Raw genomic sequence first — 21,501 nt, 5'->3', positions numbered from 1 at the left:
CTCTCTACAACTACCTGGAAGGAGGTTGTAGCGAGGTGGGTGTTGGTCTCTTCTCCCAAGTAACTAGCGATAGGACGAGAGGAAATGGCCTCAAGTTGCGCCAGGGGAGGTTTAGATTGGACATGAGGAAAAATTTCTTTACTGAAAGAGTGGTTAAATGTTGGACCAGGCTGCCCAGGGAAGTAGTTGAGTCCCCATCCCTGGACGTATTTAAAAGCCATGTAGATGAGGTGCTTAGGGACATGGTTTAGTGGGCATGGTGATGCTGGGTTGACGGTTGGACTTGATGATCTTAGAGGTCTTTTCCAACCTTAATGATTCTATGATTCTATGATTCTATGACTTTCCATGTCCTTGTAGAAAGGACTTCTATGATTCTATGATTCTATGACTTTCCATGTCCTTGCTTAGAAAGGACGCCTATCTGGAGCCTAAATACAAGAGCGAGGTTCATACAAAATGAGCTGATGAACACGTACTCTGGGGGTGGAAGGTTTCTGGCTGCCACCTCTGGAATTAGCTTTACCAAACTCTGGTCTTTATAGTAAAGCTCAAAATGTGGTAGCAGAGTTGGAAATGCATGACATCTCAAAGATGACTTTTATCCCGCTTGACTGATGTGTTTTGTGTCAGGGTACAGCGAGCTGGTTGGGCAGTTCAGAAATTGTGGCACTGGAGAAGGGACTAAGGAGATGCACCATTCCCTGGGGACACAAGGCAATCACTCAGTCACATACTTCAAGGGGCACACACCTTGGGAGCTGAACAGATGAACGCCACCATACTGTGCCTTAAAAAAACTCATTGGGACATACAGTCCTATGTTGTCTTCAAAAAAGAAGTGAAACTACCTTCTGCTATTGTCTGGTAATGAATGAGCTGGGAACTGGTTTCGTGTGGCTCAGAGACACACAGGGTGTCTGGGGGGTGTCTCAAATAAAATGTATTCCAGAAATCAATTTATTATCTTGTCTGTGCCAAGTCTTCCATTAGCAGGGTTAACAACAAGAAACTCTCATTCTTCTAGGTTCCTGAAACTGGGAAACTATCCAGGAAATATTAGAAGTTAGAGAGCCAATAGCTGTATTTGTCTTTTATTGTCCAAGGTGTAAACAAGCAGTGGGAAAAGTACACAGCCTGGATATTTTAATATACAGCCTGATGCCAGGACTCTTCCATCGGTCTTGACTGAATGCCTCTCATTTAACAATATTTCCCTGACTGCAAATATTGCTTGCAAAAGCAGAGCAGGCCCTTCATGCTTTTTGATTTGAAAATCTTGCAACTTCCAGGCTTTTGGCAAAGATGGGAACAAAGTTTTCCCTCGTTTGAAAATGAGAACTCAGTACGAGAATGCCAATAAAGACTAAGCACTGCCATTATGGTGTTTTGATAGAGTTATCTTTGGGCAAACAAATCTGTGGGGATAGGGCAGGGCTTACTTTTTGGTTTTTGCAGGAAAAGTTGTAATAAGACAGGGAAACAAATGCTTTTAGCCCAGGAGCAGCAGCTAACTCCTTAAGAGTAGTGGGCTCTGCTTGATCAGTCTCAGTGCACCCCAGTTTTGCACCTGGTTATTGCAGGAGGCGTCACACAGGTTTCTGTGAGAAATCTGGGCACTCAGAGTATGTTTAGCATGAGTCTAAACCTTGATTTTCCCAGCTTGCTCCTGTGCCAGAGGAGGTTATGTCACAGATCTGCATCAAGTTACTCCCTGTTTCTAAACTACCGAGATAAACCTTGAGATAGTAGTACGTGTATGTGTAATGGTGATGTTGCTTATGTCTCTGTAAAGTAAAATTCTTTTGTACAATAACTGAATTACAAACATTCTTGTTCAAAAGTACATACTAAACTCTGTCTTCAACATTTATAGAATATGGAAGTGAAATGAATGACAATTAATGGGAATGCTGCTGGGAAATAAGTTGCTTCATTAAATCAGATCTCCTGAGCATAGCTATGTTGTATTTGTCATTTTTAACATGCAGCCTGCTCTGTTTAAGACTTCCATATGACATGAGATAGGCAAGAGCCACTTATCTGGAAAATAGAGGATAATCACATTATTAATATGGAATAAACACTAAAAATCAGGTTTATTTTTGTGTTTCTTTCATCTTCTGTTCTTCATTAAACTGACACGTAGATTGGTAGATGCAGTGGGCTTACTTCTGAGGAGCAATTCTAATTGGGAACTGATCAAGACATTTCTGATTAAAGGCATGTTTGATCTTTGGTTTTATTCAGCATTTACAAAGGAGAAATGATTGTTACAACATCTCTGCTGCACTTTGTAGTGTGCCTAAATTCCTACCTATGCCTAAGCCAGAGATATGTTTTTTTCATAGTTGTAGAGTATTTGGTAACCTCATTAAAATAAGTAGACCCTGCATATCCGAAAAGTATTGTTATATTTATGTGAAAATAAAAGGGGAATATTCAGCATGTGAAGGGGGCATTGGGAGTAAAATTTAAAGACTTGAAAATATATTATAAGGAACAAAACATAGTGCCAAGGTCCTGCAAACTCCAGGTAGATGTGTAAGATTGCCATTTGTGATTGCACAGGGCCTTGCACAAGAGCTCTCCTCCGGTAGTTGTTAGTGGATCCCAAACAAAGTAAGCAGCTGCCTTTCTTCTATGTAAATACCATGATCTTAATCTAATGCTAATTTCATAAGTTAATTTTAGCTTATATTTTCGGTGACAGTCTAATGGTTTTTATAAGGATTGTACTTACATGCATCAGCCTTGCAGCAATATCCATTCATATGTGGGTGTAAATTATGTAACACTTGATCTGCTGCCTGGGAAAGAGCAGAGCCAGCGTTTCATCCTTCATTGTATGAAAAGTGGAGACGGACGTGGCTGCTGGACTCCCGCCTAACTTCCCTGCAAGGGGAGAGACCCTAAGGCTTAGGCAGTGACGGACACTCGCTGGGTCTGGGTTTGTTTCCTACCTCTGTTGCACATTTCCCATGTAACTGTGCAAACTGCTGTCTCTCAAGGTCTCAGACCTTCATCTGTATGAAGATCGTGGTAAAGGATCGCATTGTTCAGGATCAGTTTTCAGCCCGAGATCCAATTTCCATCCAGAAAAGGCAGGAACTTCTGCTGGTGTAAGCTAAGAAAATTGCATGGACCAGCAGAAAGCTCCTTTTTTTCTGGCTTTGTTACTTGGAGCCCCTCGTGCCTTGCCTGTCAGCCTGAATCGGGGCAGTCTCAAAGCCTGAGGTGCGTGCAGAGCTGGAGCCATTGCTCTGGCCCCAATGTCTCCTGAGGTCCCGCAGTGTCTGGCAGCTCCAGCACGCACCCGCTCCCAAATGGGAGTGTGCTCCTAGCACGTACTGATTGACTGTGCAGCCCACACATGGCAATTTTTAAAGCATTTAAATAGCCTGTCTTCTTTGCTTCATCTTGACAATTGATTTCAATCAGTATTATCAGCTGCTTAAAACACTTAATTCTCTGAAGCACTATAGCATTCAGCCTCCAGGAGACACGTGGAGCGGACGTGCAGGATCAGTGATGTTATCAGTAGTTTTGTTCAGGAGGAGGTGGTCTGAAGTCCTCGTTTCATCGTTCATGGTCCCACTTGAGCTGCTGCTCTTTGCAATAGTGTGGTGCGTTTTCAGCCCCACGCCGTCAGTGGAAGCAAGCCAGTTTGCAGAACGTTTCTGAGGTTCAAACCAGCATAAAAGGAGAAAACCTCATCCTTTCCCATCTGCCCCATTGCCGCAATTTATTTAGTTAAAAAAACCAAAAAGCACTCAAATAAACTAATCAATCATATGACTGAGTTATTTTGATACGTGGAATGCTGTTTATTTCTGGCTTGTCAATACTTTAATTAATTTCAATCTGTTTCTAAAACAGAAGTGAAGTACATAATTGATTTGAATCTGTTAGAAGTTGTCCTGCCATCTGCACAGTCTGAAGCGAAACAGCACAGGCAGTGTAGCATTTGAAGGCATTAAAAGAAATTATATGCTTCTGGATTAATGCTGACTTCTGATTAATATTTTTAGGTGGCAGTAGAAAAGAATATGGTAACAGCTGGAAAGCCATAGATCAAATAATATCTTCCCTATTGTCATGTTTCTATACTGAGACACGCTTTGTTAGGTTTACTCATAAAATAACATCTTGATTTTTAAGTGTTTAACTCTCAGCCTATGATTTTATGCCTAGGAATAATCAGGGGAGTAGAAAGGAGGAAAGGCAAATGACAGCTTATTTGTAGTTAAAGACCTATATGAAATATCACGTCAGCTGGAGTTACAGAGTGAAAAGCCATGGCTTGGTTGAAAACAAAGCAGACCGACCCCTCCACGTATTCCCCATACACTTTGAGGCCATTGTCAAATCAAGAAGAAAGCTCTTTTCTAAGCTACCCTGGTAAAACTCACTGCTCTGAGCTTTTAATCTTTTTCAGTGAGAATGACACACGTCCCTTGTTATGAAGTGCTCGCTACGATCCCTGGCTACCTCCAGGAGATGCTCCAGGTTACCTCTGCAAGCAGAGTCATTCCTCTCCAGTTTGGAAATGGGCCATCCAGCCTCCTTTTTATCTGCTGTCCTCCTCTGCCCCCAAAAGAAAAGTCCTATTTATTCAACCCTCGCTCTCTTTTCCATCTCTCTCACTCCCACAGGAGTGTCTGTGCAGTGCCCAAGGTGCTCTCAGCACTGAGCTATTTATTAGTGATTTTTTTCCCACTGTAGTGGCAGGGAGGTCAGGGTGTGATATGTAATGAAAACCAGAGGAGCAATGTGCGTGGTCTTACCAACATGACTGATCTATGCAGTTTAATTGCTGCATAAAATATGCAAAGCACTGGAGGTCATTTAGAAAAGTTGGGGTGTTTACAGGAAAGTAGAAATTGAGCTTGAAAAAATAATTACACTTTTTTTCTTCACATTAATGACTATACAGAAGAGCCTTTTAGATGTGTCCATGTACGGGTTTTAAGCATTCATTCCACATCAGTATTTCACCTTTTTCCTTAAGCGATTTCTATATTCCTACTAACCAACAATCATTTTGTCTGAATCTCATTTCCTCATAATAGCAAACCCGTCAATCTCTGCTTTATTAAACAGGGAAGCATGCTTGGAAGCCAGAGCACTCAGATTTGATCAAAGATGTTATGCAAACCATTGATTTTAATTTACAGCCATATCCACTTCTTCCATTATTAACAGCTTTGAATTACTGAGACTGAATAATTAACAAATATTCCTACTCGATGATAGATTATTCAAAAGGCAGATGTAGAGAAGCATAGCCCAGATGAACATCCTTCCTGCACCCCCAATGATGCATATTCCTATTTAATGTTCCCCAGGGGAGCAATACAACACGGCACGAGAGAAATACTCTTTGGAGAGATCTCCCAAATGCTTCTGAAACTATTATTACAGCAAATGCTCCATAGATAAGTGTGCTGGTGTGTGTTTCTGACCAGCCGGTCTCTGTTCAGAGCCCTGGGCTGTGGCCAAGCCAAGTCAAATGGTGCAGACCAGGATGTCACCAACTTCACGGCAGGGTTGCCTGTGTACACCGGATAGGAAATGTGGGCTTAAAACATTGCCCTGCTTCCTAGCTGAAGCTGAAACATCCCTCGGTCTTCAAAGCAGGGCAACATCAGGTGAAATGTGGCTCAGTGCTGGCCTCCTTTGGCATTTCTGGAGATTGTTTTGATGAATAAAACTCAAAATCTCTGTGCACCAAAGAAGACCTGTGGTGGGGAATTCTCTTCAGTGTCTATTCACTTGCACAGCTCTCTGCAGCTGATGAGGCTGGAGGGGGTGGAGGTCTCTGTCCTGGGCAGTAAATTTGTTCCCGCAGGAAGATGTCTGGGAACACAGAGCAGATCTAAGTCTTCACCTGCTATTATGGTCTCTGTCCTTCATGAGCCAAAATGAGTGGAAAACGTCTGGGGTTCTTACACAAGGAGATGGCCAATACCTGCCTTGCAAGGACAAATCTCCCTTCCACCCAAACCCACATCCCTGCACTCCGGGTGTCATTGCTTAGCTGAAATTCAGCTGTCAATCATCTTCCTCCCCAAAGCACCAAACTTGGCCAGTTATAACTTCCTTGCAGCTGTTGGAGTTTTATCTTCAATGCAGAAAATCCTGCTGCTAAGGAAGATCATAGAGGTGTCTCCAGCTATTTCTGTCCTAGCTGCACGGTGAAAATCATCATTTATCTCCACCTCCAGAGCCCTTTTCTCTGACATCCCTCAAGCTCCCTCCCCCCCACACCCTGCAGAACCTCCTGCGCCCATCCCGAGGGGAGCAGTCTGCACTGAGCAGTCAGCAGCAGGCCAGGGCACCCGGCTTGCCTCTGCGGCGCTACCTCGCCCAGCTGTGCAGCACGTGGATGCTGTCATCGCCAGGGAGGGAGCAGTGGAGGCTGCACCTTGACAGAAGGGATGCGGTGCTCCTGAGGAGCGACCGCGATGTGAAGAGCCTGCTCTGGTGCCTGGGGACAGGGCCATCCTTTTGGTGGCAATAGCAGGCGGCAGCCTGGACATTTGTCGGGGTTTTCTGTATAGGCACAGCAGCTTTCCAGCGGGAGGAGAGTGGGCAGTTAAGTTCACCCATGCACTTACTACATGTTGTCTTGATTACTGTGAAATGTTTATGTCCAAGTGTAAACCCATTGCCATTAGGATCAGAGCAGCTCATTCAAGGAACAGTTCAAATCAAAATGCTTCACTCCTCCTCTCTTCGTTCCTCCGTGGGATGAGGTCCCAGGGCATCCTGACACCAAGTGCCTTTTGTTGGGCAGCACAGCCGCCAGCCTGAGAGCCAGCATCCTTGCTGCAAGGAGGGGTCAGGGATCTCTCAGCAGGCAGCCTCAAAACCCTGGGGCTTCCCCCAAAAAAGAGCCAGCAGGCTCAGTCACCAGCCCCCCTCCCAAGGCTGGTGGAGTGAGAAGCCCCGTCCATGGCCCATGGCCAGCTCACCCCTCTGGCAGGGCTCGGGGACGAGGGTGGTGTCTCTCCCCCTCTGTACACGCTGCAGAGTGCAGATGCAAGGTGCTCAAATAACGCAGTGATGAGAATTGTTTAGGAACAGCAGAAGGACAGGCAAAGCTAGATAAGACAAAATATAAATCTAACTCTCTGCCTGGCTCTGTATAAACTAAACTATCATCATCCTCTTTACCACTGTTCCATCACGTATGTGCTGCCATGCTCACTTGGGAGGAAAAGGAACATCTTTTGTATGGTGCTATTCAGTGTAGTTTGACATTTTGTTTCACAGATGCAGCCACAGAGCAATGTTAGTCTATTGTGAAGGCTTATTTAGACAGGTACAATTACAGCTGGGCAGTGAAGGTGCCTTTGATCCCGGCATCCCCATTGTTCCTGAGGCTTTTCATCTCACCCAGTACCCAGCTAGAAGGCCTGTGGCTGAGACCTGCCTTAGCAGAAATTGTTTCTTTTCCATTTCCCTGTAATTTTCATGGTGTCATCTTCTGCTGATGAACATTATTAATGAAGGCTCTGGCATTTGATTGTGCTCAAAATACTGATGCTTGGTATGATCATCAGACTGATGTCTGATGGCATGGCATGACCATCAGACTGATGTCTGACCTTCCCCAGCTGTGCAGCAGCCATCTGCAGGAGGAGGGCAAGCGGTGGGCCCAGGGCAGTCTGTGCAGCTCCAGCAGAGGAGGATCGCCTTGTGCATCCCCCTGTGCGTGGTGCCCACAGGGGAGGACCCGCTCCTGGCTGTTCATCCTTTTCCAAAACACTTTACTGCAGTGCAGATTCATATGTCAGCAGCTCCCAGCTTCCAGCCTCCCAAAATCTCCAATACAGGATTTTGCTACTGGGGAAAATGAAGTCTTTCAGATCAGAAGAACATCGAGATGGATGGGAGAGGGGGAGAATGATTTCTAGATGCGTGGAAGGAATGACATCCTTTTCTAGGAGCAGCTGTGTGGCCAGTGACCAGTTCTGCAGGGTGGCTTGGATTTTAGTATTAGGATAAGGAATTAGATGCCAATCACCTTTAATTTTGAGGAAAGAGTCTCTGTATGCAATTTGGGGTGGTCACTGGTGATTGAGAAGCACAGAAACTGATGCTATTTGCTTGATTTTGCATTTAGCATGTTACTACGAGACCAAGGAGGAAAGCTGCCCAGAGATAGTGTTCACCATGTACTGAGAATTCAAAAGACAGGCCAGAGAGGGGGAAGGCAAAGGAATCCACCAAGAGCTATTAAACACAAGCCTACTGTGACACAGACCTTTGTGGCATGAGAGACCATGCAAGGGAGGCACTGCTGTACGCATGTAGGCATTTCATCTCCCACAGGCCACTGTCAGAGACAGGATGATGGATGAGGCAGATCCTTTTGATCAATAGGGATTTTATTCTGTCAGACGGGAGGAAGTATGACTGGACCAATGTAGGCAAATTGCAGGCAATAATTGCAGTGTAACTGCAAGAACTGCAGACATAGAACCCACTCGTTGCAAGAGCTGTCCAAGAACTAATGACCCAAGGCATCAGGAAGCAACGCTCTCCAATAAAAACTGGGAAAGCCACATTTAGTTCAGACAGAGCCTTGTCAACATTTCTAAATGCACCGAAGGATTTGCCCAGAGCTACCAGCTTCTTGGAGCCTTAATTGCCCTCATTGAAGTTGTACTAAGTTCAGCAGACAACTCTTTCTAATTAAGTGCAAACTCTTTCAGATGCTGAATAAAAACACATCTTGACTTTGCCTTTCTCCTATCTTAGCGTCTATAATTGGCTTGCACAAAAATAAGTGTCTTGCTGGATGCGAACCCATGGCTCCATCTGACCCCTTCAGCATTAACACCAGAGACCTTCCTCCATTAAGCAGGAGTGGATTTACTGACAGCACTGAAAACCGACACGGCAAAAGAAGCAGTCATGCCCTTGCCTCTGGGCTAGGATCATTCATTCCAACACAAGACTAAACCCACTTCCTTACTGGGTACCCTTCGTCCTGAGCCACCCGTACCCCCTCTCCTGGTACACTGGTACCCCAACAACCCACCTCCAGAAGGACACGTGCCTGGCAGTGTTCAGGGACTTTTTGCCTGAAAACCTCGTAGAGAGGTGGGATACACCCAACTGTCCACTCTATGTGACATTTATTAATCTCTTAGTTTTATCACAGGAGATTATCTGGAATTAAAAGCTACCTGTGCTCTCACAGGTGAGAAAGCACTACTTGGCATACGGACATACATTAATGAAGCTAGGACATGCAGTTGCCTTGGACCTCTTTCTTATTATAGCCGTATAATTGCACTTGTTTTTGAGCCTGCATATATCTGCCTAGTGCTGTGTTTTTCTATGAAACTAGCGTGAAGCCAGGGCATCTCCTTTTCTCTTCTTTATTTGCTTATAAAGATCCTCACCCGTCTGGATGAACCGATACCCAGTGATGTATTTCCTCATAAAACATTGACAATCAAGGAATTCCTAAGATATTGTTCATACTCAATATGAAGAGTCCAACCTCAGCAGGCTGCCGTCTGACCCACTGGTGCATCTGGCAGTGGGCAAAAAAGTCATACTCAAAGTGGCATTGCTTTTAGGGACAAAAATGGAGATTGTGATTAAGTGGATGTTCCGCAATGCAGGCTCAGGGTGAAGTCAGTCACTAGAAGCTTATTAAAATAGCACAGGTAGCGGAGGCAGGACCTCAGCAGTCTCTAATCTTTTTTAGCTTTGCCAAAATCAGGAGAATTCAGTGAGATAAAGTGTAAAAGTCTGGAATGTTTTTAGTAAATAAAAAGTGATCCCAGAGGAAGTCGAAGTAAAACACAGTAACAGTTCAGTTTTTCAATTACCTGAACAATTTCACAACATTAATCCTGGGTGCCAAATACCAGCTCCGTACGCTGTGAAGAAATTTCCCTGCTGAATTAGTGTCAAGTGCTGCTCTTAATGCCAGTTTATTTCTAGCCACACTTGATAACATGAACAAACACCCGTTTTCACCTGTAGGGTGAAATAGGGAAAGTTACACAAGCAGGTGAAGGTTTAGGACGCATTTTGCTCTGGATACATAATTAGAAATAGCTTTAAAGGAAAAGTGGCTCAAAATTTTGTAATAAAACCAATTTTATGAGGAATTGAGGAGTATTTATTGCATGCTGTGTATTACCTTCCTGCTTTGCAGGCTCCAAAAAAAACCCCAACAAATTTTTGAAACATTTAACAAGATATTTGTAGAAATGCAGACTTAAAATATGTCCAACATTGTGTTTTCATGTTATCCTTCCTTCTTCTTTTCTTTCTCTTCATTAACTGAAAGAAATTATTTATGTCAGGGTAGGGGGAAATTGGGCACTTCCTTTTAAAAAAAGTTGATTTTCTTTTCCCTAATTCTGGAAAAGTTACCAAGTGAAAAAGAAAAAAAAAAAAAAGCCAGGGTGCCTCTTGTTCCGTGGCACAGAGTGAAGGGAAGAGAGAACAAGGGAAAAGATTATGTAGAAGATTTCAAAATTCAAGATGTAAAATGCTCATCTTGAGGAAAACCTTGGGAAAAAAATTGAAAAACAAAAGGAAAGAAAACTGAAATACTTCTGCATAGAAAATAACATTATTTATTGAGGTGAAAAGTGAATGGAAACATTTTCATCCAGAGGCTCTGAACTGGAAGGGACTTTCAGAAATCAGGCACAGCACAGTCCAGCTCTCTGCGGTACGTGTCGGCTTATCCACCCCTGGGAGACATGAGCAGCCGCAGGCGTTGCGGCTATCCTCCGCCTGTAGCCTTTCTGCTGATGAACACAAGCCTCGCAGCTTTCCCCATAAATATGAATTGCTCTTTATGAAACGGTGCCGAGGTCTTGGTGGGAAGGCTGCCTCGCTGCAACGGGCGTGGGGATGCTGCTCCCACACTTGCCAAAATGAGTGCTCGTGTCTGGCACCTCAGTGCTGCCCAGGCCATCCCCTCCCAGTGCTGCTGCAGCTTCTTTTCTTTTCTTTTATCTTCTTTTTTTTGTGTCTGTGCTCCCCAGTTCGACTGAGGGCTTCGGCGTAGCGGAGAAGATCGTGCTGCTCACCTTCATCTCTGCCGTTATACTGATGGCCATCCTGGGGAACCTGCTGGTGATGGTGGCTGTGTGCCGGGACAGGCAGCTCAGGTGAGCCCACCCAGCCAGCCACCGCCTGCCCTTCCGCGGGCAGGCACAGGGGAAAATCCCTGCCTAAAAAGCCCTGTGCCCGCAGCCGAGAGCATAAACCGCCACAATGAAGGATGTCTCTTGCCATGCATTGCCCACGGTGATGTCAGACTCTCACACTGGCCTCTGTGCATCCCCACTTGGATTTACACCATGGTGGTGGGATCATTTCAGTATCCATCCTCTACATTTTTAGCACTCTGGATGTCAAAAAAACCAGATAAATCGGTGAAAAACAGAGCTAAGCAGCAATTCCTTGGAGAAGCAGGTTGGCCTCTACCCCTTTTCCATCTCAAATTTCCCGACAAGCCCATCAGAAAACCATGCAGATCAAGGTCCTGTTGCAGTTGTGCCGCACTGCCACAACTTGGCAAATGCTGCCAGTGATTTGGGGGGGTCACAGGCAAAACTCCTGTCTCGAGGCTTGCTGCTACCCCTGGGAGTTGTCAGACCAGCCTGAGGAGCAGAGCGAGAAATTCAACAGCCTCTATTCATATTCTGCGTGGGATTTTTAATGGATTTAATTCTATTTTATTGTTATGATTTAAAAAGTACTCTTCGAGTTAAAATTACAGCTTCAGTCTAAATTCTCCTCAGTGCTTTCTGGAAGGATTTTCTCAATTTACAAGTTAAAACAAAATCCCCCTCCTCCACCCCAAACTCTCCAATGCAAGCTGTGAGGCTGAGCCACAGGCAGAGGCCTGTGAGCATCTATTTGCCTTTTCCGTGTGAGCAGTAAGATATGTTCATGCAGAGAACACAGTGGATATGCAGCTGTAGATACCAGGTACGAGCGAAAGCTGACCATATAAAGTGAGGAGTACGTGAGAGAGGACCTTTCAGTGTGATGGAGCAAATTAGACCCAATCACAAGCTGAAATCTCTGTCCACATGTAGAGGATGCTGCACTGAAACTATTCCACCCTAATTTTGTGATCTGTCTTGCAGGAAAATCAAGACCAATTATTTCATTGTTTCCCTTGCCTTTGCGGACCTGCTGGTGTCAGTGCTGGTGATGCCGTTTGGAGCCATTGAGTTGGTTCAGGACAACTGGATCTATGGAGAGATGTTCTGCCTGGTCCGAACGTCCCTTGATGTCCTGCTCACCACAGCGTCAATCCTGCACCTGTGCTGTATCTCGCTGGACAGGTATGAACAGAAGAGCATAGAGAATAATTATGGTTGCTTTAAGTTTCTTTGGTGTTGTTGCTCATCAGCAGTAGCCAAAGCGCAAATATGAACCTGCTGGGAACCATAAAGCAATAAATATCTCTCAGTAGCTGATTTTGGAGAGAGCTCTCTGAATCCTCATCAGTGTAGAAAAGCTTTGAAAGGAATGAGATTTATATCAATAGAGCAAGCCAGGTTCCCAGCTGCTTTGTGGCACAGCTCTGTTTGCTTTACTGATCAGACGTGGCACAGTTTCTTCTTTAAAGTAAAGAAAAGACACCTTAAAGATGTATCCAGAGGAAAGACCTGCAGCTGTCGCAGACGGAGGTGCATCATGCACAGGACGTTGTTTTAGCAGGGACGTTGCTCTCCGTTACGATGTCAGGTGTTGCTCACTGCCAGGGGCTGCAGGGGAGGCTTGGCTGGTGCAAGGCTTAATGTGTTGTGCTGAGCCCCGTCTTCGCAGGGACTGAAACACTAAATTATCTGCCTTTCTCTCTCTTGTCAAAAAAATATTTGACATATCTTTCAAGTGCTATCAGAACTGCTCTTCCTACTGCTAGCAGCCATACGGGCAGATGAAAACCGATATTACTAAATGATGCATTTTGGCATATATTACTAGATTATATGGAGAAAGAGCAAAAAGAGCAACCCCCCATATTTTATGGGCTGTTTTTCTAAGGCATCCATCTGCACATCTCCACTAGTGACTGCTAACAAGGAGGCAAATAAAGCTGGTGAAAAGGATGCATAGGCTTTGTGGGAGATCCTAAAAACTTCCTTTTCTTTGAAAATTTTCTTGTGAAATTAAAACGAAGCCAAAATCCTAAACAATTTATGGCAAACAATTCTGTTTTACTGTTGTCTGCAGTTTTTCAGGGTAAATGGCAGAACTTTGCATACAGAATAGCACGAGTTTTTCACAGGATAAATACTTAGAAGAAAACATTTTGACCAGCTATTCTAATAAGCAATATTTAGAGCTTTCATTTGAGTTCTGTGCAGAGATTTCAGTACTTTTAAAAATACTATTACTTAGTATTACTATTATGGCCAAAATAACCATAATCATTTTCATCATCATGACAACTGATATTTAAATAGCATCTTTCATCCAAAGAGTCTGTACCCAGCCAGACTTCAAAAGATACTTGATTAACTTCTCCACTGATGGGCAGCACTCCTTTTTTGTGGGAGAGGGGCACCGGCACATGCAGTATTGTATCCAGAAAGAAGCTGATGTGCAACAGCTACAGCGTGTTTCCTTATCTGGAAGTTTAGATGGCTGGAACACAAATAGGAAGCTCATTATCTTAAAAACGTTGACAAATTGCCACTTTGAGCCAATTACCAGTAAAGCAGATGTTAGGCACTGCGCTCTGGATGTGGCCTTATTATATAAAATGTTGGGGTTTGATTCTCCAGGCTCTTAATTAAACGTAGGGGGTCGTGTAGAGAAGGCATCGGGAAGGGAAAATGTTGTTTTCCTCCCTCCCTTTCACCCCCTGATCTCTGATACCCGCAGGGGACGGGGAACCCCTGTGTGGGGCACACAGAAGGGAAACTCCCCCCTTTCTCCTGTCTATGCCACCCTTTGCCATGTCATGAGCTCTTGCTCCTGCCGTCTGTCCCCGTCGGTCCCCATGCTCCCGGTACAGCCTCGCCTGGGGGTGGCGAAGGGGTTGGGGACAGCCTTGGGACTATGGCTGTCGAAATGCGTGGCTCAGAGTTAATTTTTCAGGGATACAGAACAGAGATCACAGTTTTGTACAGGAAGTTTTTATGTAAACAGACCTGAGGCAGAGTTTGCAAACACCCAGCTCAGTAGAAGGAACTGGAAATGGAAAAAAAACCCAAACAAACAAAAAACCCCTAAAAAGAGATGGATTAGATTATTCTGTACTAAATGAAACATTCAGAGCAGAGTGTGAACATCTGAAGAGGACTACAGCTCTGCTCTTCCTTCTGTGCTCTTTTATTCTCTGGCCCAGGGAGTCTTGAATTTTCTCTGCCAGATGCAGAGCTGCTGTAGCAAAGGGTGAGCGTCGCTGCCTACAGAAACACATCGATGGTTCCCCTTGTTGTGGACAGAGGGAAAGGGGGAGCTGAGTCTGGGGACCCCCACTCCATCCCCCCATCCCAAGCCAATGCTTTAATCACTAGAATAATACACAGAAGAGAACGGCTGTCTTGAACAAAAGCGGGAGCTGTAGCCGTGTTTTGGAGGAGACTAATTCTCTAAGGTTGTTCCACATGTGTTCTGAGAAGGTTTTGGGAAGGTGCAGCGCTCCCTGCACTTGGGCCTAAGGGTGACGGGCATTGCACTTGAACAAGTCCCATATCAGCATCACTCCATTTAAGTGGCTCGGCCTTCTGTGATAAAATTACTCTGCTTTTAAAGATTTCTGCTTACTAAGTGTGTATTTGAACCTGTTGCTTGTCCAGAAATTCTTCCTATTTCTTCAGGATTAGAAAGATTCTTTAAAGTAGAAGGAAAAATAGACACACACACACACTGGCTAAAAAAGCCCAACATCCACCAACCTTGGTGCCAAACTGATCAAAAAAAAGTGTTTATGGCTCTGAATTTGAAGGAGCTGGAGATAATCTTAAGTGTCACAGCAAAAATTTTTTTTCAGAAAATGCCTGTAAACTTCTTCCTCATGAATGCTCTGACGGAGAGAAATCCCCCAATATTTGCCATCTACCAAGTATCGGCCATGTTAGACTGAACATCAGTCAAATTGCTTGAAAAGAAGCCGAGTTATTACTGAGTGATGGGTGTGCTGAAAACCTCTGCAAGTTCAGGGGTGAGGGAGCAGAGCTGCACCGTCTGGGATACAGAAACACAGCGGCAATTTTTGACAGCTGACAAACCTGAAATTGCCAGATGTCGGGGAATTATTGCAGGACACACAAATGCTCTTTCTCTTTCGCATGTGATTACCATACATGTGCTGTTCTTTGCTCTCAGGCAGAGCAAGGGGAAGAGAAAACATTCTCCAAGCTGGTGGCTGGATGCAGCCTGACATGGATAATTATCGCAGCCTTTATCGTTTGCTTGGTGCTTTCATGCCAAAGAATGACGCCTCTGCAGACTAGCTGCACAGCTGATCTAAACTTTAGGTAATTCTCTGGTAGTGTTTTTCTTGTTTCTCTTCTCAAAATGGCTTTATTGAGTGCTTGCTGGAGCAATGACCACCACACACAACACCATTAGCAGAGCATTAACAGCAACATCCCCAAGACAGGCTGCTCCTCTCCAAAGGCACTTGAATTTGCGATAGAAACTTTTCTCTATTGTCTAATCTCTGCAGGGCATATATAGCTCTCCTAGCCATTCAGTCTTGCTGTAGAAGTTCATCTTGGATGCTATTTTGAGTCCATGGGTAATCATTTGGAGCATTTTCACTGACATGAAAAAAGCCAGGATTTCATCTTAGACGTTTCAAAAGGTATATTTCTTCTCCCAGTACAAGAAGGCACAATTATGTCTGTGTTTGCTGACAGTGAGTGTCAGCTGAAAGAGAAAGCCCAAGATCTCTCTGTCTCATGTGAAGAGGAGAATCCCAAGTCAATTACGTGGCTTTCATCACTTTCTGTTTGGTCAGACACCTCAGTATGAATCTGACTGAGTCCCAAGACTACGGGCTTCTGGGTTCTCTCAGGACCAAATGTCAAGTTCAGACTACCCACCATGGTGCTTGAGACAGACCAAGGTGCCTCCTGTAGCACTGGACAAGTTCTCCTGAACTGCTGTAAATGAAAATATTATGGAGGTGGGTCAGTCCCTAGTCATATTCCTCTCTTAAAGCTGTATCTCTTCCTCTGATTGATTGACTGACTGATTAACATGATTTTCAAAACACAACTTAGTAGGACACCAGTAGGGTACTGTAGCCATCACTGAAGTTGTTTAACATCCACCTGGACATCATCCTTGAGCACAGAAACAGTCCTAACCTGACCAGGAATTTCTGTGCTAATTCATGAGCTCTTTTGTGTCCCAAACAGTCTATTAAAAAGACTTTCTTTCTTCCTGAATTACCACTGTACATGTTATTTTACGTTTCTGCAGTGCTTGCTCACTGGCACGGTCTGGCAGCCTGACTAGGTAAATCAGAAAACATGTTGTATAAAAGAATTGCTTTCCACCACACAAGCAGCAGACCCTGATGCCTGCAGATCCAAAACCCAATACTCCTTACCTGTCAACACTGTCAGGTCTAAACATTAACAAAGACCAAGGACATTAATTTTTTTTCCTATTGGGCCTGTTTAATAAACCATTTTCTGATTGAAATGAAACATGAGGCCTTTCCCTCCATCTCTCAGAGGAGGCATTTGGGTGGAAGAAGACAGGGAGGACGCAGACATTTTGATTTTGGCCCTTATCACATCCCTAAGGACATGCCATGGTCTCCTCCTTGCTGCATTGTGGAGAATATTACACTTGTGCCATGTCCTGCTGCAGGTCACCTGGAGCTAGTGACAGTCCCACTTCACTCCTGTGTCCTTTTCGCAGAGATTAATTCGCTTTTGCTGCCATGAAGTTGGCTGCTGTTCCAAACCTCCTCAGCAAGCAGGACAACAGGGATTTTCAACACAGCTTGGGTGGAGTGGTGGATGCAGAATAGTAGATCCATTTTCCATACCAAGAGAAGGCTAAACCCCACCTTTTAAATCTGCCTTTTTCTCCTTCCCAATGTGCCAGCCCCTTGCTGTGACTGTCCTGGGAGTATCACTTTCAGGTGTGTTTTGGTCTGTGATCATCCTGAGAAGGGCAAGGAGAGAATTTCGACCTCACTTCACATCTGTGCTAGAGATGAAAAGTGAAAATATCCAGACTTCAGCCACATTTGAATAGATACAAAAATTTTCTAAATTCCACCTATTTCTTGAGCACTTCACCAATTTTTAAAATCCTCTTCCTTTTGCAGACTGAACTCAAAAAGTTGTGATGTTCCTGGTGCATATTAGTTAAAATGTGGGTACCTGACAGCGCAGTCTAATAGAGATTAATGACTTGACAGAGTAACCATCGTCTAACCCAAATGAGCAGTGTGCCCAACATGTGCTGTTCACAGCAAGGATTTAACAGGCTAGCAAAGCCTTCTGATTTCCAGCTGCTGCACCAAATTTTCCTTTTGGGACTTGGACTACAGGCTTTCAAAGCGTATCTTGTCCTGTGCAAACACTAGTTGAGATTTGAAAAGACTTCCAGACAGTTTATTTTTTGCGGTATTCTGCAGTCATCTCCAAGCAACTTTCAGGTCAGCTCAAAATACTCACTCTGATATGAGTAAGAGCAACATGTCTTTCTTTTCCCCTCTTGTCTGCAAAACCTCAGACCTAGGCTTTAAAGGTTGCTGGCAGAAACTTGAATTTCTGTGACAATTTTTGGTTGTTTTGGGGTTGTTTTTTTCTGCAGTGAGAACTGACTCCCAAACAGTGTTAAGAGGACAGAACAGATGAGGACATAGTGGTGGATGGCCCTGAGAGGATCAGAGCAGGTAGATGAATGCCTGGGTTTCTCGTGCAGGGAAGAATGACTCAGCCCATCGTGGAGCTGTTCTCCATCACCACTGCTTCACCCGTCCTGGCAGCGGGGTTGGAGGAGCACTGACAGCACTGCTTCCTTCACAGTGTTTTATTTAAATTTTGCTAGCTGTTGCCCTTCTGTTCATTCAGACTTTATGGGAGTATGCTTTTTCTAGCTGGTGTTTTTTCTGTGATTCATATATTTCCTGCCTTCTGTTTTATTTCAGGGCATACAACTGTGGGTTTTTTTAAAGCAACTTTTTTAAAGAATCTAATCCTCAGGACTCAGTTTGGAAAGTCATTCTGTTCAACATTCTCAGAAAGTGTTGCTTGAAAAGGCTTTTATTTGATAATATCTTGTATCTATTTCCATTACTGCCTCTGGGGGAAAAAAAAAAGCATTTAGGCTTTAATTCTCAAAGGGATTTGAGAAAATCTGGAGAAATCACCACAGGATAAACTGATCTTACCGGCAGACACAGGGAGCAAAGTACTGCAGAGACTTAGAGACACTCTCAGTCTCATCTGAAGAAGTGTTTTTCCAAGGTATCAGAGGTACCTCAGGGCTCACTGAATCCAAATTTTGCTGTCATTGGGTTATGCTTTTTCATCGTCTCTTTGGTATTCTAATATAAAAGAAAGATTTACCCTTGAATTATTTATTTATTGCATGTTTCATGCATATCTATCCATTCTTTGTGCCTATGCAATAAAACTAATTGCACTGCATATAAATAGACCAAGTGGCTATGATAGAGTCTCCAAATAGAGTTAACCTGTCAGGAAAGGCAATTTTCTTCTCCAATATTTGCAGTACAATTTGCAATGCAATTAATTCTCAAAGTCTTGGGGGAAAAAAAACAACAAAGAAACAAACAGGTCCTACCATCTGTATTTCAAAGTCTTGGGGGAAAAAAAACAACAAAGAAACAAACAGGTCCTACACATCTGTATTCTTGGGCTTAGACGCACATCTGGCACCTCTGCTCTTCATGCAGCCAGAGCATCCTGCACCCTCTCTCCTCTTCCTCCAGCTCTCCTGGCTGCATCCCAGCCTGTGAAGCTTTCCTCCAAGTCTACATCTCTGCTGGGTACTAGGTAGACTGTTTGCCTGGCGTGTTCAAAACATTTGCAGATTTGCTATGTAACATGCAACAAAACAGACCTAACTCTGTGTTTGTATATTCAACACTAATCTTACTGGAATTCAAACATACCACATAATCACTGCTAAATAAAGGCTAAAGCAAAGCAGATGTATCCAAAGAGTGTTGGAGCACCAGAGTGACAGATGCTCATTGCACCATTTACAAACATTAATTAACATTAATGTACTGTTCAGACATCAAATTAGCACAATCCCTTGAGAGAGATGATGTTTTAGAGATTCCCAAACCTCGGTGCTCTGCAGCGGCAGTCTGTCTGCAGAAGAAGCCCTCTCCCTGCAGGGGGTGGGAGGGCGCGCAGGTGTGAGAGCATGTGCAGGGGGCACAGGAGTGGTTTGGTTCGGGTGGTCGCCGGCTCTGCCCGCCCTGCCTGCTGGCCCCTGTTTCCGGATGCTGCATCGCATCGCTCTCCGTGCTCGACTCTTTTGCATGGTGTTACAGCCAACGCAGCCGAGGCACAGGGGGGTTGACTGGCTCACCAAAGAATGCTTGGGCCATGGTGGAGCTCGAGGTCAGGAGCATGATGTCTTTCTCAAGGACAGGGAGAAAGCAGCTGCGCCCAGCTGTGCTCTGTGAAACATCTGCTGGATGGCCAGGGGCGGGGGGAGGTTATTAGTCGGGAGACTTATTAGGTTTTAAATAGCTATCAGTAAGTAATGATTAGGCAGTCAGCAGTCTGATTATATAACACAAATTCCAGCTATAGTTTTGAACCAGGCCATAAATCCCCCATGCCCTTTTCAGCTGGAAAGGTGTCTGATCTCGTACAGCTCCCAGTGCTTAGGTGGAGGAACAGAGAGGCAGCATGGGAAGGGGCTGAGCAAGGGCAAATGGAGACTGTCCACGAGGGCTGCGAGACACGACACGTAACTGCGGAGTTATCCCTGTTGGCACTCAGCTCGGCAAGAAAACTAACACGGGATTTGCAGAATTCAGGTCCAAGAGCATTAAGAAAAATAACAGAGCAGATGGTCATGGCACAGCCTGAGGGATGCACTGTCCTTTATTAATCTTTACAAACCCTTTAGAAATATGGTAATTTATTTTGCCACTGTTGCTTCCAATAACCCTCCACACACACCGACCCGCATGGGGACCATGAAGGAGTCCTCTATCTTCATTTGGCAACATACGTTTGTTTGTACTACTAGCTAAATTTATCCAGTTCCAATTAACTGTTCTCTTCAGCGTTTTTCTCAGTGTAATTATCTCAACACCAGCAGGCCGTTGTTTTTCTAATAAGAATTTAATTTTGTTAGATATAATCATTTTAGGACATTTTTTTTTCTGGACCACCGATGCATAACTTTGTTTTATTTGGCATAGTCAGAGACCATGGCTTATTTGCTCAGTGGGAAAAAGGAAAAGAGAAAGAGCTGTTCTCTCCAAAAAAAGTAAAAAACTGGTTATGTGGAGGCCAGAATCTGGTTTCACTGAAATATCAGCAAAGCCAGTAGCGTTGTTTTAATTTCACACAGGCACAAATAAATTGAGATCCTGGCTCCTTAAACTTCGTCGCTTGGTCATGGTTCAGCAGAAGAATCTGGTCCAGTCAGGATCAACTAAGACTCTGGTCCAGTCAGGATCAACTGAGGGAGAGCAGGAATGTGCAAAACCACACCCAGATGGGGGTTTTGTGGAGCACACCAGCATAGAGCTCCAAAACGACAAAGAAGGGGATTTTCCAAACTAGCCAAATCCTTATATGTAACTTATATCCTGCGAGAAGAAGCTTCTGAACTAAATGTCCTTGTTGCCCACAAGAGTTTTCCATCAATACAGTTCAGTATCTTCAGCGTCTGAGCTGGCTGCCTGGGGAGGCAGCCCCCGGGAGCCCCTCTGCTGGGCTCAGCCTCCTCCCAAGTGTTGGGTTAAGAGCAGCGTCTCCTGTGGTGGCAGCTAGTGGAGTTTGGCTCTCTCCTGTTGCGTTTCTTTGGCCTCTCTTTCCTCAGGAAATCAGATATGAATCATTCCCAGTTTGGTGTTTAAGGCATGGTTCAGCAGACACATACAGGCACAGAGCCTGTATGGGCATGGTTGTTGCACCCTAACTTTCAGAGAGAGCTACTAGCACCCACAGTTTTCCCACCCTCTTCATAGAACCATAGAATAGTTTGGGTGGGAAGGGACCTCTAAAGGTCACCTAGTCCAACCCCCCTGCCATGGGCAGGGACATCTTCAACTACATCAGGTTGCTCAGAGCCCCATCCAACCTGACCTTGAATGTTGCCAGGAATGGGGCATCCACCACCTCTCTGGGCAACCTGTGCCAGTGCTTCACCACCCTCAGCATAAAAAATTTCTTCCTTAGATCTAGTCTAAATCTACCCCCCTTCAGTTTAAAGCCATTCCCCCTTGTCCTGTCACAACAGGCCCTGCTAAAAAGTTTGCCGCCATCTTTTTTATAAGCCCCCTTTAAGTACTGA

At 44.5% G+C, this 21,501-nt stretch overlaps 1 protein-coding gene across 1 annotated transcript in view; it reads left to right on the top strand.

Annotated features, from left to right (window-relative positions):
- HTR4 (5-hydroxytryptamine receptor 4) overlaps window positions 1–21,501 on the top strand; it is a 175,177-nt gene that overhangs the window by 84,794 nt on the left and 68,882 nt on the right. The window contains exons 2-4 of the mRNA XM_019473769.1: window positions 6,278–6,486; window positions 11,031–11,156; window positions 12,144–12,344. Of these exons, the coding sequence (XP_019329314.1) occupies window positions 6,278–6,486; window positions 11,031–11,156; window positions 12,144–12,344 (536 nt within the window). The remainder of the gene's footprint in view (window positions 1–6,277; window positions 6,487–11,030; window positions 11,157–12,143; window positions 12,345–21,501) is intronic.

The sequence above is a fragment of the Aptenodytes forsteri genome, unplaced genomic scaffold (genome assembly GCF_000699145.1).
Source record: "Aptenodytes forsteri isolate BGI_AS27 unplaced genomic scaffold, ASM69914v1 Scaffold54, whole genome shotgun sequence".
NCBI lineage: Eukaryota > Metazoa > Chordata > Aves > Sphenisciformes > Spheniscidae > Aptenodytes > Aptenodytes forsteri.
Note: the sequence above shows the minus strand (reverse complement) of the source record. Positions and strands in the feature narration are given on the sequence as shown.